Source organism: Oxyura jamaicensis, chromosome 10 (assembly GCF_011077185.1).
Source record: "Oxyura jamaicensis isolate SHBP4307 breed ruddy duck chromosome 10, BPBGC_Ojam_1.0, whole genome shotgun sequence".
NCBI lineage: Eukaryota > Metazoa > Chordata > Aves > Anseriformes > Anatidae > Oxyura > Oxyura jamaicensis.
Window position 1 is genome coordinate 19,083,228 of NC_048902.1, and position 16,646 is coordinate 19,099,873.

The 16,646-nt window shown below is 51.3% G+C and overlaps 1 protein-coding gene across 5 annotated transcripts in view; it reads right to left on the minus strand.

Moving 5' to 3' along the window:
- The window catches only part of IGDCC4 (immunoglobulin superfamily DCC subclass member 4), an 88,367-nt gene that overhangs the window by 33,818 nt on the left and 37,903 nt on the right, over positions 1 to 16,646 (minus strand). For 4 of the 5 annotated variants that reach the window (XR_004753591.1, XM_035335982.1, XM_035335983.1 and 1 more), the window contains 2 exons: positions 15,147 to 15,288; positions 10,419 to 10,552 (listed from right to left, as the gene is read on the minus strand). Coding sequence is in view for 4 of the 5 variants with exons in the window: in XM_035335982.1 (XP_035191873.1) it covers positions 10,419 to 10,552; positions 15,147 to 15,288 (276 nt within the window). In the remaining variant the exon portion in view is untranslated. The remainder of the gene's footprint in view (positions 1 to 10,418; positions 10,553 to 15,146; positions 15,289 to 16,646) is intronic. The other variant, XM_035335984.1, reaches the window with a different exon arrangement.

The window sequence follows — 16,646 nt, forward strand, 5'->3', positions numbered from 1 at the left end:
CCCTCTCCCCCCCAAGCTCCCGCCAGCGCAGAGTATCAGCTAAGAATTCAGACAGTGCCAACAGGAGGAGAAGGGGTTTTGTTCAGCCGATTCGTGACGGTCGTTTGCAGTGACAAGAGGATGACTTCTTGGACGGGAACTAACACCTCTCTCTTGATTCCATGAACACCCTGCCTCGGCAGAACTGCTGGAGGTTAAACATGACTTGCATGGCGACACATTTAGCTCTCAGCTGTCGGCAGTTCAAGATTTGGAGATATCCAACAATCAAGCAACAATCTTCTGTTCTGAGAACTTTCTCACCCTCTCCAGAGGAGGAGCATGAAACCTTATTCATCCCTGCAAGTCTCCTCCGGGAATAGATTCTAGCACCGAGCAGCTGTTCATTAGAGAAAGTCAATGCTGTCACTGCTGTTATTCTGCAGACAATAAAGGAGCAAATTACCCATTGCAAAGCGCACACCTTCAAAAATGCAGGCGCTGTGTTTGCTGAGCTTGTTCTACTCCCACTCCCTAGCTTCCTCCCTTCTCTCACACAACTCACAGACCTCCTGGATTGTGCAGGGAGAGAGCTGACAGCAACCACAGAAGAGAAAAAACATCCTCCGCACCTGCCTTTGTCCTCTGTTTACACCGTCCTGGAAATTTATCTACGATTTACTTCTACTTCTACTCAAAACTGGAGATTTTAGCAGGCAAAATGTCGAGGCAGGCTGCTTGCCTAACTGTATCCTAAGATGCTGGCACATCTGCTTTGGGGTAATATAAACAATGTCAGGTCTTAAAACCGAGCACGCTTAGCAGCAAGCATTTCTTCTCTTGTAGCTCTCCTCATCTGAGCACAGCGACGTACAGGTTGCAAACAAGTGAAGCAGCCAAAGGACCAGCCCCAGTGGTTTCTAGAAGTGACATTAGACACCCAAAAATTCTGGCCTCCCCAAAGTATCACAAGTTAAATGTTACCTCTTTTCCCCCAAAGCAGCTCTCACAACCATGCACCTTTCCCAAAAACTGCTGTTTTCTCTTAACTCCCTCCTGCCCTTTTGCTATGCCAGTCTCTGTGGCTATTTGAAGGAAAGCAACGTGGATTCATCGTTGAAGCCAGGGATGGATAACTTTTCAACAAATATTCGTTACTGCTTTGACGGTTCTATGCACTGAAAACACCTCCTCTGCAGAAGATCAGCCTCTGGTTCGTGAATGAGCCTTGCAGGAGCTTTTAGATGTGCATCTCAGAGGCTTGTAGAGACAACAGAAACTCCAGCACTAACCACCCCTGGGTACTGAGACTGCAAAGTTTTCCCACTGCAATCCGGCAGCACCAGTGCCCATAGCCTCCACCATCACAAATGGTCCTTCCTTTCCCTTTCCAGGAGCTGCAGGGTGAGACACGAGTACAGCCTGGAAAAGCAGCTGAAAAGAAATTCGTTTCTTATTGCACAAGTGACACTGTATTGGCATAGCTGTTTTTTTCCTGCCCAATAACATAAATGAGCTCAGTAAATCAGTTTCGTATTGTCTTTTTACCCCACATCCTCCAAACATCTTGTAAACAGTTATGCATTTATCAATGCAAAAGTTTAATTGAAAATCTGAACGTCCGCATTTTGGAACAGGGATGGAGCCTGTCTTCCTCAACAAGTCAGTGCTGTAGCAGAGCAGCTACACAGAACTTATCTTCTTAAACATCACACAAAGAAACACACGTAAATGATTAAAACACAGCAGTCCCATCATGTTGTTAGAGATGTTAAGAGACCTCCACATACAGCCATTGTATCTCAAGCTACCAGCACAAAATCCCCAACAAAAAGTCAGCAAACAGATCCCCAAACACACAGTGCAGCCTTCCCTCTAAGAGCCGGCACAAAACCTACAGCCTACAGTGCGCAAAATGGAGAATTTAATAGACAAAAACACACTTCTTTGATTTAAAAATCATAAGAGATTAATGAGTTTGGACAAGGAGTGTTCATTTACCACCGGACACCCTCCTCGCACCTGCCACAGCTTCTGGGGTCTCTCCTTGGAGCACGTCACGGGCTGAGCACAGCAGGAGGAGCTGCTCTACGAACTGCTTTTCACTTGGCTAGGACAAACAGTCTGTTAAATGCTTCCCCCAGCTCCTCGTCCCTTGTCTGGAAGCCAAGGGAGCACCATGGATCCTAGTCCAGACAGGCAGAGGGGCCATCAGGCAGGTCTCTTTCATTCCCCTCAACTTCTTTATAGAGCTGACAGGTTTCAGCCCAGAAATTAAATCCCTTAATGCACCAGCTCAGCCACAAGCTGACACCCAGACTGGGTGTAACCAGAAGCCCAGGAAGAGGCTGAGCAGTGGCAGGTTTCCAGGAAGGGCCTAGGATTTTTAGGGGACTCTTCCCCCACACCAGGGTTTGCCCTCGATCCTTTAGGGTACGGAGTTTTATACATCCAGGGAACGTCGAGCCCTGCTGCAAAGCAGCCTGAGCGTGCTTTGCCCACCGCTCCAGCTCCCGTAAAGCTGTCAACATTGGCTCTGTGTTTGCGTACACGCAGTTGGAACTGCTCTTCATTACGCCAGGAGGGCCTGGAGCCAGCCAGACTGCACGATGGATTCCTGCTCGCTTCCCCAGCGAGCGTTCGCAGCGCCCCGAGCAGGAGCCAGGCTCAATAAACAGGAGGCGCCGCGCCGACAGCCGCGGCCACGCAGCCCCAGCTGCCCTACAGAACCGGGGCTCTTCTGCTTTTCTGCTGGGGGCTGCAGGGTTGGAGACCTCAGGACCGTACCTCTGAATCTCCAGCAGCCTGAAGACACGTGGTGAGGAGCTTCTGGGAGGCAGAAGACAGACCCAAAGCCGGGACATGGCAGAGGCAATGGGAAACGCAAGCCCAAGGTACAGCGGGCACTGCAACCTACCGTTCAAATGCCATTGATAATGTCACTATTGTAAATAAAAACTATTATTTATAAGCTTTTGACAGCTCTTTGTGCTTTTTCATAGAGTGAAAGTGAGAAATTTCTCAATTTCTGAGTGAGAAAGTCACTCCAAGCAGGATTTAACCTACAGAGGATGCGAAGCAAGGAGCAGGTACCTGGGTGTCCCTGAAGCACCTTGGAGGAAGGCGGAGCAGCCCCTGTCCTAACCTGCCCTGAAACCCAAACACGTAACCCGAAAGGGCCCTAAGCTCACCAGCCTCTGGGATTCAGGGCTCTCATATTTCTTTAAACATCGTAACTGAATATACCAGCTCTATCTGCAATTAAACTGGGAAAGAGGGGCTTTGGAGAGGAGCGCAGGACACAAAGGCGGTCCCGTGGCTCCTTTCCCACGCATGAGGTGCTCACGAGGAAGGTTAGTTAGCTGACCACTGCTGCGTGCTAGCAAGGCAGCCTGTCTCCGCATTTTGGCTCTCAGACCTGCCCTCGGGCTCGTGCACGGGCAAAAAGACTTGGTTGCGTGCATGTGCCTGGACAGAGCTGCAGGCTGGGTGTGAGAGGTCACCCCTGCACCGAGCACGGGGGAGAAGAGCTGAGGCAGAGCACGGGGTGGACTCGCTCATGCATCCCGACACCAGCCAGCCACTTCCCCGGGGGATTTCTCCAGGCCAGTACATCCAACTTCCAGGATGCTGCAGGAGAAATCTCTCAGGAAAAAAATAATAAGAAAAAAAAAAAAAAGCAAGCTGTAAGGCAGGCAAATATATCGTTATATCGTTACCTTTACAATAGAATTGAGATAGAGACAGTCAAGAGAAGCCCTTTTTGGCTTGCTCACACACCCCAAGCCCTGAAACCCCTCCTTACTCAGCCACCTCAGCTCATCTTGGCGCCTGGAGCCATTTCACTCCAGTAATTTCCTGCTTGTGCTCAGAGGCTGACATTTCACAGGGGCTGACACCTATTTCATCAGCTCTATTTGCAATTCAGATCCCCTTGCAATATCAGATCTGTTTGTAATTCATGTAATCCGTACCTCCAGCGATGGCAGAGGGGGGAACCGGCTGGGGGCCCTGGGCCGAAGAGAGAAATGTTAGAGGAAGCCACCTCGTGGCAGGGTCTCCCCGATGCCAGGGATGCAGAATGCTCCCTACGAGCAATGCTTCGAACACACAACAACACTGGGAGCCTGCAGTAACACAGTCTGGCAGCAAACAGAGACTGCCAACTTGGAGGGAAGAGCTAAAAGCAGATGGATGCATCTGCATTAACTCGGGACAATGCAAATCTGTTTTTCCAGGAAGAGTCTGGGAGGAAAGCTGGCTTTCCATGGGGAAAGATCGTTAGTGATAGCCAAACACCGTGTCAGACCACTTCGTTCGGATGCTTGCTGGAGCACTGCAGAGATTCCCAATGAGGCTGTGCCTCGAGACAGCATTCAGTAACCTCCTGTCCCCTCACCCCATCGTTTTCTTCTCCTGCTTCTCACTTTTATGCACAATTCATGTGGCATTGCCCCTCCGCTGCACTGGGCACAGAGCAGCTCCCACTGAAGGGAAGCTCCCAGCCGCGTCCCCAGTGATCCCGGGCATCTCAGGATCGAGGCTGACTCACCCCAATCCTCTGCCTCAGCACCACCGGGCCTGCTGACACCGGTGGGACTGTGGGATGGGGACAAGCTTCCCCCTTACGTACATCCCACATCCAAAGGAACAGGACCGTGAGCTCTGCCGTGGCTCCGGAGCCTGGGTGTCTTCACTCCAGCTGCTGGGATGCTGCAAGCGCCGCGGGGCACCACTAGCCTTCGACCTCAGAGAGCTACCGAGGCTCTGCTGCAACACAGCTGATTAATAATTAACAAGTGCCATCAGGAAGCCAACCGCAGCAGCCTTGCTGTCCCGCAGCCCCTTGCGAGCTGCCGACCTGATTATTATCGCTGCTGTGAGCTGCGGCCCCGGCTCGGCAGGCAGGCACAGCCTGTTTAACACGCCCCGGGAGAGGCCGGCTGGGATCCCTGCAGCACCGACGTGCCACAGGGGGAGGAGGCCAGCACCAAAAGGCTCCCGGAGGAGGGCTGAGTGAAGCCTGCGGCGAAAATCCTGCTTCAGACAGAGCCTTACCAAACACCAGCTCGTTTCAAAAAGCCTCAAAAGCGCCGTTGATGCAGGTGGAGAACAGCGGAGGACTGGGAACCATCCCCATATCCAGTCAGCCCTCCGGAGGCACTGCCTGTAGCCTGGCAAACCCCAAACCCTGCAAGCAGCCGTTGGCGTGCGTGGGAGAGGCCAGCTGCCCCTGGGGACCTGGGAACAGCTCACCTCTTCCCCGCCTTCCAGCCCCTGTTCTGCTCGATTATCCTTGACACCTCTGTTGCCACTCACTGTGGTGCCAGCCCGAGGTTCAGCTGTTCTGTTTAATGGGAAGTGAGGGCTCTGGGCTTTTTATTTATTTATTTTTTATTTAAAAATCAAACCCTCTGTCACCGCGGGCTGCTAGAGCTGTCAGGAGCGCGGCATATCATAGCCCTGCAGAACTTCACAGACGGCTGAGCTGAAATTCCCCCTCTGGCTCCCGGGAACAGGCTGCTAACTCTCGAGCTCCGAGTTGTTCTCCCTCGGCGATGCGCACGGTGTGATGCATGCTGGCCCCGGACTGACTCCAGCAAGGAACGAGCCGTGTGTTTGGAGGGGTGTCTGATGGGTGTCCGCACCAGCCCTTCACCAGTTTCACCAAAAAGCTGTGGTCTCAGTCCTGTTCCATGTTTGCTTTAAGTCGCTGGCTTTGCCAGGCTCAGTAAAAGGGAGACAGAACGAATGTTTATAGTCTGTTCTAGGCAGAAGGTCACTTCTGGCTTTAAAGATTTACTTATTATGCTAGAAACGCTGTGTAATTCCTCCTTCACTTTGCCATCCTTCAAAATCATACTCACTGTGGTTGGCTTAGCATCACCTACTGCAAAGAACGAGGAGAACTTTCCCCAACCCAGCAGATGCATCATGTGAGCAGCTCCAGCTACCTGCTGCCCAGGAAACACGGGCAAGGAATCCTCGTGCGTGAGCATTTGGGAGCAGAGCAGCCCCGTCCCGAACCCAAGCTGCCCCGTTCCGGTGCCCACATCCAGAGCGGCGAGGGGAGCACGGCGCGTGTCGGCAGGGCTCAGGCTGAGAGCCAAGCCAGCATCCAGCACGTCATTTGCACATGCAGGGACTGAAAATCCACTTGTGGTAACAGCACGTCTGTTCCTGCGAGGTGGTGGCCAACTGCGAGCGCTGCTCACTTCATCAGCACCTCCCCGGCCCTACCCAGGGCTGGTCCCGTCCACGAGCTGCCTTTTCCTACAGCCCCCCGGGGAGCAGGAACCACCCAGAGGTTGGCTCTCCCTTGGGACCTCAAGCCACTGCCGTACGAACACCAAAAGAACAGAAAACACAAAAGCTCCGTCCCTGTTAGCGTGTTTCATACAAATATTTGACTGAGAAATACATTTGCTGGGACACTGCTGCAGCAAGCTGCCACGACCGTCAGCGTAAATGATGTTCTGCCAACGGCAGTCTCATGGTGTCACCTCTAATAGCACGGCACTAAATCCCAGCTCACGGGGGACGTGCTCATCTGCTGGAGGATTCTTCGGTGGCGCGCTCAGCCCAGACCCCGGCCCGGCTGTGTGTGCGTGCAGGGCGCTGCGCTGCGCTCCCCGATCCTGCAGCTACTCCAGGACAGGCACAGGACCACGCGGAGAGTGTCTGTGGGACCACCACAGCGACATCCCTGCAGAGACCTTTCGTCGGTGCTGGAGGCAGGCTGCTGCATCTGATTCTTGCCAGCGTAGCCTGGGGCAAAGTTTTTACCCAGGTACCAGCATGACATGCCACTGACATCGCTGCTAGGGTTACTCTGCACGCACAAGTCAAGAACAGGGTGCAGAGAACACAGGAAAACAAACAAAAAAAAACAAACAGATCAGGCCCATACCAATATCTTCCTCTCACCTGAGCACAGACCTCCTGCACCAAATGCCTGTACTGCCTCCAGATTGACACATCACTGCTCAGAGGGCAGCTCCAAGCCTGCTTATCTGTACTTACAGAGGTGGAAATTGAGAAGTTAAGGAACTGATTCTGCCTGTGGCACACTGTCAGAAAGGAAAGGAAAACCCAAGCACGCTGGTTCCCAGGACCCTGCTGTAAATCCTCTGCAACGACCACCCTAAAACTCAAAGGGAGACAAGCACTGAACTCTACAGGATGGGGCTGTGGGATCAAGATCTCAGAATGGATGGTCTTGTTTTAATCTCTGTACTTCTCCCAGCCCGGTCAAACTCTGTTATAATCTGAAATCGCTCATCTCACACACACCACTGTGGTGCCCAAACCTTTCTGCTGTCCTTCCTCGAGAAGGAAACGCTTGGCAGCACTTCCCTGTGTGTGCAAAGGACCCGGGACACAGGGGAAATTAACTCTTTATGTATGAATTCAGAGCAGGACTCCAGAGCCTGCTTCCTGAGAAAGGAGCTGCAAGAAACAAGACGCAGCCCCGCAGGAGCTGACCCCAAGCAGAGGCAGCACGCACAGACAGCGCCTGGGAAAGGCGCCCTGCAGCCAGCTCCTAATGCCCTTCCTGGCAGAGCTCGCAGCAGGGCTGCGGCGTTCATCCATCATCTGTGCAGGTGAGGGGCGGAGGGACGGCGCCGCCAGATGTGCTCGGTGCTCCGTCTGCCAGGGAGCAGCGGAGATCCGTGGAGGAAAATCCAAGTCCTCCCTCTGCTTCTATTTCTCCGGCGGGCTCCGTTTCAGGGCTGCGTGACCGAATCCCGCTCTGCGTCTGCTCTCCTCCCCTCCAGCTCAAAATGCCGCTTCCCTGGGGAACGTCTGGAAATTTGCACCATGAAGTCTGCGCAGCCCAAACATCTGCAGGGCTCGCAGCCCTCGCTCTGCCCTGCCTGCGCGCGGCCAGCGTGCGTCTGGCCGCTGACACACAATCCGGGCTGCTCCCCGCGACAGGGCAAGTCACGGCAGCACGGGAAGGGACGTTTTGGGTTTTTTTTAGGCTGTATAAACGTGACAGAAAGGGGTCGTGCTAGTTGCTGTCTCTTCCATCTCCCTTTTCCTAGGAGAACCCCCAGCTATCATAACTGAAGCGAGGGGGAAGGCGAGGGAGAGAAAGGGCAACTAAAGAGGAGTTTTATGAATTCCTTTGCTGTGCACAGCCGGTTCAAATCCAGCACTGGCTGGCACAGGCATGAGCACGAGGTGTTCCCAGGCCTGTTAGCTGGCAGCCCGGTGCCAGTGGCAGTGTTTGCATTACACCAGCACGACCCAAAGTCCACCGGGACTGCCCGGTGCTGACACCGGGACACCAAAGCTGCAGGTGCAGGGGGTCAGGAGCCACTAGCTCCCAAGGCACAAACCCCTTCCCTCAAAGACTGGACTTAACTTACCCCAGAAATCAACGGCTCACTAGCCAGCAGCATGCTTAGCTGTTCCTTCCTGCAGACACAAAGGAGTTTGGCCTCTGAAACATCCAAACAAGCAACTCAAGCAATACTAAATAGCTGTATCACGGGCTTTTGTTCTTTTTTTTTTTCCTCCCTTTCCTTTTCTTCTCTGTCCTCTCACCAGCAAAGGATTTCTGCCTGACCAGTTCACTCCAAGTACTGCCAGCTGCTTCTGAACAGGGAGTAAAAGACTCCTTGAGCCAGTCCAGGCATCCAAAAACGTGCCTCTGATAGCAAAGTGCTGAAACAAAAAAAGGATCAATACCACGCCAGTCACTCGGTGAGGACTGTGTGGCCTACACAGGTCACTGCAGTTTCCCATCTGTCTCAGAGATACTTTTCCCCAATTATAAAAATCCCCAGAGATTTAACAGGCATGTTTTTCATCACTATCAGCTCAATCTGGTGAAAAACTCAACCTCGCATATTTGTTTTTGCAGCCAGCGGGTGGTGTGGTGCTGCAGAAGCGAGATTTGGGCGAGAACTCCAGGCAGAAATCTGCTCGGCCGGCTGGTGCTCCAGAAGGAACGCTTCCCATTTAACCTCTTCCACTGCCTCCATTTGCAAAGCAGATTAAACACTGCAGAGTACAAGGCACAATTATGCAGAGCAAGTTGTTATGCCAAGGACGGCATATTCACCTTTGCAGCCTGATCAATATTACTTATCAATAGCAAATCACACCCAACACGGGAGCTGTCTCTGGGGTGCGGAAGGGTCCTCAGCAAGCCCTCCCCTTGCCTCGGAGCTTCGTTAAGCACACGGAGGGTCTGGCAGAGGCTGCCAGTTGGATACAGAGCGTTCAACTGCTCACAAATGCTCCGCAGATTCCACGTGGATTACCTCCACGACACGATCCATTGATCAGAGGTGTGTTCTCAGGCCCCTGTTAATTACATCCCCTGCTGATGGATGAAGAGCAAAGGCGTCTCTGGGAAAAACACGCTGGCAGCAGCATGCCAAGCAACACAACCCCGAACAAAGACAAAAGGGGCTGGGAAGCGTTTCGGAGCATTCGAGGTTAAGCGTGCCAACAAAATACACCGGGGTCAGCAGGACCAGGAGGTGGACGTGGCAGGGGGGCAGTGTCCCAAGGGAAGGGACAGGTCAGCCAGACCCGGGGGTTTCGCCACTTGCAGAAGGGGATTACACCACCAGGGAGGCAGCCAGGCGTGCTGGGAAGGATGCCAGCATCAGGAGACCCCTGCTGTACTCACACTAGCTCTCAGCTACCTTCTCGTGCCCAAACTTGCCCACCGCGCTCTTGGTTTACAGAGAAAAATGCACTCTGAGGCTGAGGCCCGGATCGGGAGGTGAAGGACATGCTCGCATGCAAAGCCCTGCTCCGTCTGCGTCACCAGCAGAAAGCCCAGCTGAGAGTGCTCTCAAATAGCAGGAAGATCTCTGGAGCCTGCCCCACAGCTCGGCAGAGAGCCAGCGAGGCAGACACAGCGTGCTAGGCGGGTGTCTGCCTGCTGAAGCTCCTCTGGACCCTGCTATGTGACCTGGGGTAGACACAGCCCTGCTAATTACTTCATCCTCTGCTTCTCATTAGCTTGGCGAGCATCTTCCTCTGTCTGTGCCATTGCTTGCCTTGCCTTCTGAGGCCCCTGGAGATTAGATCACAATACCATTGCACCTCCCCAAGGTGCAGGCAGGGTGCCTGACCCTTTTTAACAGTCTTAGCACGTAACTGCTGTTACAATCCACCTGCAAAAGAAAATCCCTGGGCGCAGAGAGAAACAGACCCTTTATTACTGTTGGCTGCCTGGTCCTGGGGCTGGCCAGAGCAGCCAGCTGCAACCCCCAGGTGAGGCTACCTCCCAGCCCTGCTCACCCCATCACAGCAAAGAGAAAATCCTTATTAAAACGCCTTCTCTGCAAGTTTTGGCCAAACGCTGCCCCATGCAGAGCCACAGGGACGGGAGAGATTCTCACCGACGTGTCAGCTCAGCTCTCCATCACACAGCAGCTGCGTGGCCCAGGCCAGCACGCTCTGCCCCTTACCTTTCAGGACTCTGAGCACCGCGTCGTTGCTGTAGCGCTTCCGGGCAGCGTTGCTCGCCACGCAGTGGTAAGCCCCAGCGTCACTCTCCTGCACGTCCACGATTTGGAGGACACCGTTTGGAAGAGTTATAAACCTGAGAGAACAAAAGGAAAAGTGTGAGATAGGATATGCCTTGCCTGAGCTATCCATCATCAATCAAAGCCCTTTTATCCCTGTTTTTTTCTCCTACAGACAAATCTCTTGCAGGACGTGGTAAGCACAGCAGAGTGGGACCGAGAAACCTTTGAGCCACCCAGTTGGGTGGTTCAAAAAGCAGCAGGTACAGACCCATCCATGGAAATGGGGCCTTTACAACACAGAATCAGCTTCTAGGACACCAGGCCAACAGGGTTGCTGATACAAAACTGTACAGCAGCAAACAATTAGGCACACACAGCTTCCCAGACATCTCCAATTGTACAAGTGCCTTCACACGCACAGTCTGCGCTTCCCTCAGCACTTGCTCTTTACAAAGGTTTGGTAGCCAGAGCAAAAAAAAACATCACAAGGAATTCTGAACATCATCCTTTTCCTGCTGCACCTCATGTACATGAGTGGACATCAGATGCCCCTTCACAGCTCAAAGCAGCCAGGACACCGCTCCTGTAGTGAGCAGCTGCCTGAAACTGCGCCATCCCTGGGCTGTGCTGATTGCTTTTGTTCTTCCAAGAATTTCTGGCTTTCACGAGCTGGCAAACTCACGCCTAGGCATTGAGCATCCCCCCATTTGCCCATGGGGCACTACTGGGGAACACTTCCACGGAGTGAAATGGCTACACGGCTCACAACATGAACACAATCCTTGCTGCATTATAGCGAACAAAGCAGATGATTAGCAATTAGCATAAAAGTAGGAGCTGGCTGTCAGCATCTCCATTTTCTGCCTGGATTCCTAGATGGCAGCCTCTTTATTCTTGAATGCAAGGCGCAAAGCCTACGTGATCCTTTTTAATTATATATGAGATCCATTTTTAATTGCAAGCCTCTATAAACAGAGCTGCCGAGCTTTGACAGGCAGCTCTAGGTTATCAGTCTTCATTATGAAAAGGACACATTCAAAGGCAATTGCTAAGGGGAGGGATAGCAGCTTCCACAGGAACAGCACAAAGACAAGTTATAACCATGAATGCCAGCCCTGCCATCCATGAAGATCCCTGAAAGTAACCCTGACATTAATAACCGTGGTTCTCCAGGTGCTGAGCCAGCTGGATCCATGAGCAAGGGTCACAGAACCAGGAGGACCATAAGAGGTGACCCACCCCATGTCCAAGCCGTGGTCACCATCAGCACATCCACTCATCTCGTGGTTCCAAACCTCCAGCAATGGAAATCCCATCCCCACCCCAAGCAGCTTGCTCCAGACAAACATCCCAGCTGCAAGCCTAGAGCCTAGCCCAGGCCTCAGCTGCTGCGATCTGAGCTCATCGCTTCTTGCTCTCTGGGCAGCAGATGCAGAAGCAGAAGAGCTAGCAGAGCTCCTCCTGTGACCATACTGTCACTGTGTGCACGATCCTACAGCCTGATTCAAGGATGCCGTCTTGGTGAAGCTTCCCACGTAAGCAAGGGCCACTGCTCCACATCCCCAGAGCCCTGCTCTCACTGCCTACACAGACACGCTTTGCTCAGGATCACACTCCAGAGACCTCAAAGGAGATGGTTTCCTGAAAACCCTTACCAGGATGCCTCATCAGGACACAGGAGAACGAAGACAAATATTTGCATCTTCTCAGCACTGCGGAGGGAAAGCTTCCCACTGTGATAGTATTTATTTTTGTCGTGCATCTGCTGTTTGAGTCCGTAATTAATATCAAGATATTTCGAGCAGTAGGCAAAGCATCTTCCAAGAGAGAGACTCCAATTCTCCATCACAGAATCACCGGGGCTGGGAGGGACCTCTGAAAATCTGTAGTCTTCTCCCTCTCGGAGCAGGGTCAGGCTGCTCAGGACCACGTCCATACCGTGTGTATAGCAGAGAATATTCCAGCATTAACAGCACCATTCCCTTTCTTACCTTCTCCCCAAGAAACTGCTGCCACATCCTTTCTTGCAGGCTCACACAATACAGGCTAAGGTACCTCGGGACAAGTCAGGAATCTGCTGCTTTGTTGCAGGCTCCAAGTTTGCTTTTGCTCACTGCTGCAGAGCCGTGTGGGTGCACCCAAGCACGTTAAGGCACTGCTGACACATGGCAGAAGCAAACCCTCCATGAAGATAAAACCCTCACATAGCCGAAACGTCGATACAAGATGCTCTGACTGCAGAGCTTGTGGTCTAAGGTATGTGGCTATGTGCAGACCTCCGAAGACCTCCAGCTCTTAGCAAGCACTCATCTTGGCTCTAGAGAAAATAAGCAGCAATTTGGAGCCTCGTGTGAACCACAGCCAGTATGTAAAATAGAGAAGAGCCTATGCCAAAAGACGTAGCACACACCCCAACAGAACTGCAGTCTAGAGAGATCCTGCAAGCCACCTCTCAGCAGCTGCTGCAGATTTAAGACTTTTTTTTTTTTTAAGTGCTTCAGAGACAGAATTGCAAAAGAATTCCGTGTCTTACGCCCATATGGAAGTTGGATTCTGTCCTGAACTTTGGCAGGGTGGGAAAAGTATTTTGAAAACATCCATAAACACTTCCATACCCATTTGGGTTGTTTAAGTGCTTTTTAAGCTCAGCCTTCAATGCCTTTGAGATGGCACCGTGCTAGAACCTGCACCCAACGGCAAAGGCCAGAGACAGCACCCAAAGGCAATAGGAAATATAGGAAAAAAGTAGGAAAAACAAAAAAAAAAAAAAAGAGGAACAAAAATAGTTATCGTGCTTTTTTTTTCAGTTTACTGTGATTGCTCCATCCCTCCTCACATGCACCAATATTATAGCATTATGTGGAAGGCTGCACCTGCAGCCCCAGAGCCTGATTTGGGCATACATCTGAGGGTGCTATTTCAGGATACGAAGCCATCATCCTGATGCCTACCTATCCGAACGATTGCTTTTTCACAGGCTCATCAGCCGTGCACACAGCAATCAGAGGCTGGCCTGAGGGCTGGTCCTCAGGCGCGATGGGGCAGGGATAACAGAGAGGTCTGGGTGGCAGCCAGCGGTTCCTGGAATTCACTTCGCTCCTTCGAAAGCCGGTTACGTTAAATCCAACAACAACAACAACAACCAGACAACAGCAAAAAAAAAAAAAGCAAATCCTTCTGAAAAAGGATATTAGCTAAAACATGATTTAAAAAGCAAGATCTGCAGCCAGAGATTACGGGGTGTTTTTTACAAGGAAAACAATTTTCAGGCTGCCCGCGTTGAAAGCAATCTCCGAGCAAGTAACTTCACAACATCCATCCAGCTGTCTCATTAAAAAGCCATTGCCCAATCTACAGCACACTTCCTTCTGCCAGCCCTTTTTTTTTATTACCTTTTCTTTAATTAATTAATTTTTGTCTCATTACAAAGCAACAGCTTCCTATGAACCTTTACATACCACACTTCATACGCAAGGACACAAGCCTTTATTCTTACAGAAGCTGTTTTTGTAGAAAAATTATTCCTAAACCTTACCTTCACCCCTTTCCATCCTCCCCTCCTGCCTCTTGGATTGGCTTTCCTGGGAGGGAAACAGCTCCTTCTCCAGAACAGAGAGTTTTTAGGAACTAAAGGGCAATGCAGTCGCTGATGCCTTGCAGGGATGATGGCTACAGACCAGCTAAAACCCAGCTAATGGTTTATTCTCTTTGCCTGTAGCTGATTTTCCTTAACAGAAGGTATCATGCTGCAGGGACTCTTATCTTTTCCTACCCCAGAAAAAAACAAAATTCAGGGATTTTTACTAGATCACCTCCATACATAGGAATAAAATAAAAGGCAAGCCCACCAAGGTTACCGAGCACACGCAGAGCTCTAGAAGAGCCACTAACCCCAAGACAGATCTGTGTGGGACAAGAGTGAAGAAAACAACTGGCTCTAAAACCACAACTAAATCTAAAGAAAAACCGCATCGCAGTTCTGTCAGGTACACCCCACAGTCAGACGGGGAAATAGTCCTCAAGCCAGGACCCCCAAAAAAACTTCTACCCCATTTAACTGCACGAGAGGACGTGTCAAAGGCAGCCCCCACTGCACGGTGTGCCGTGCTCCGTGCACGCAGGGTGCAGGATCTGTGCGGTACCAGCTGGCCCGATTTCAAGTTCCTCCACTCACGTTTATGCTGCTGTCTGCCTTTTGGCATGCTCTTCTCGGTCTCCCTTCAATACTCCAGATTAAGAGTAAGAGGCTGATATGGAAAACTGCAGCTCAGGTCTCATTTAATTACTTCATTAGACAATTTCTACCCAATTTCAGTTCCAGTAAACTCTCTTTTATAGACTGAGCGCTTGGTCCATCATGGCAAAGGTTCCAGAACAAGAGATCAGTAACAAAAAAGGGCATGGTTTTGTTGGGGTTTTGTTGCTGTTGGGGTTTTTTTGGTTGGTTAGATAATATTTGGGGAAAGGCTTATTTTATTTTGGTGTTTTATCGACCTATATGCATGGGTCCCTTAACCACCTGCACCTACAGCGATTAATTTTTCAGGTTAAACCTGGTCTATCATTTTTCTCTTCATTCTACATTTTATGAAGGATTTTCAAATCCTAAGCGGTCACGTTTCAGATTTATTTTTTCGAGCTAACCCAGGAAAACAATCAGAGCATCACCTAGGTTCCTGCGGAACAGCTACGTGATCCTTCTCCCACGTGATGACAGGGGAGGGCAGCCCTTCGATCCGACACTCGAACCGAGCCATGCCATTTTCTTCCACTGTCTGCGACTCCGGCTGTTGGAAAAAGCGGGATAAGGCTGGGAAAAGAAGAAAGGAGGGAAGGTTAATAACTCGAGTTTCTGCTGGGAAATGCAAACCTGTTATGACGCATGATTTAAGAGGAAGGCTTTTCTCTGTTAAAGAGCCTGAAATGTAATCTCTCCCTTTCCCGTGTCCGGCAAGCCCCCAGCAGTCCTAAGGACAGCAACTGAAATGTTTCAATGTGCAAATTTCCTTCTTGCCTCATTTTCTCCTTGAAGGCAATAGTGTGAGAGGAGACAGGCAATCAGCTGGTTTGGCCAGTTGCTTTTCTAAATCACTTCCTCATCTGTTCAGTTACTCCACCAGGGAATGACACCCAGAATGAGAAAAAAAAAAGAGGGGGAAACACCGCAGCCCTGATAGGCAAGAGTTTCCCCTTGCCTTGTGGCACCCCGCAGCCCAAATCAAAACAAGGCAAGAGGAAGAACAAAGTTAGATGTCAACAGAAAACAATTGCCCCCAGGCTGACAACGCTGGAGACAAGGGTGAGAGACTGTAAGGGCAGGAACAGCTTTGCTGTGCAGAAACGAACCTCACCCCACTCGAACAGATGAGATGTAGCAGCATCTCATGGATGGAGCACGTGGGGATGCAAACAGCCACCTTCCTAAGAGGAGGAGGACGGATTTCACACAGGCCACACCACTCCATCGCTCTCCAAGGCTCGTCCCTGTCTACATGCTCCTTCCTATAGCAGAGAGGCTGAACGTGCTCCAGAGATAGAGCACTAGCACTTGTGATTGCTCTGGGACTGCACCCTGCCCATGGTTCACACGGGGCTGGCTGATCTTCCTCCTGTCCCACACGCACAGCAAAACCCTGCTGATATCAGCAGGGTGGAGACTGTCTCCCTGTGGCCATCAGCATCCGACCCATCAATAGCATAACCCCGAGGCACCTCAGTCACACACAGTTTTGAACAGGCACGCAGGCTCCTTGAATGGAGCAAAAACTTAAATTCTTCTCCAGCAGAACTGGCTCTTGCTTTGAATAAGCCTCTGTTGAGCCGCCTTTGCTGTTAAAGCCACCCTGCAGCACAAATCCTCCAGCGATGCTGTAACGCGAGTGCCAGAAATCCCGCCCGTGGCACAACAAACACAGCAAGGCTTAGCCAGAAAACAGGCTCCATCGCTGGGTCAAGCACAGCGCTGGGCTTACCAGGACTCCGGGTGACCTTCTGCTCCCTCCCAAGCACGTGCTTATCCCACTGCCTCTTCCCAAGAACACCACTGCTTCACATCTTACAGAAACCATACATTTCTGTTTTCTTTGCATCACAGATAGACATGCACACACGCACTTCATTGCGGTGTTCGCCTGAGGAAAAATGGACCATGTTGAAAATAAAATGCTT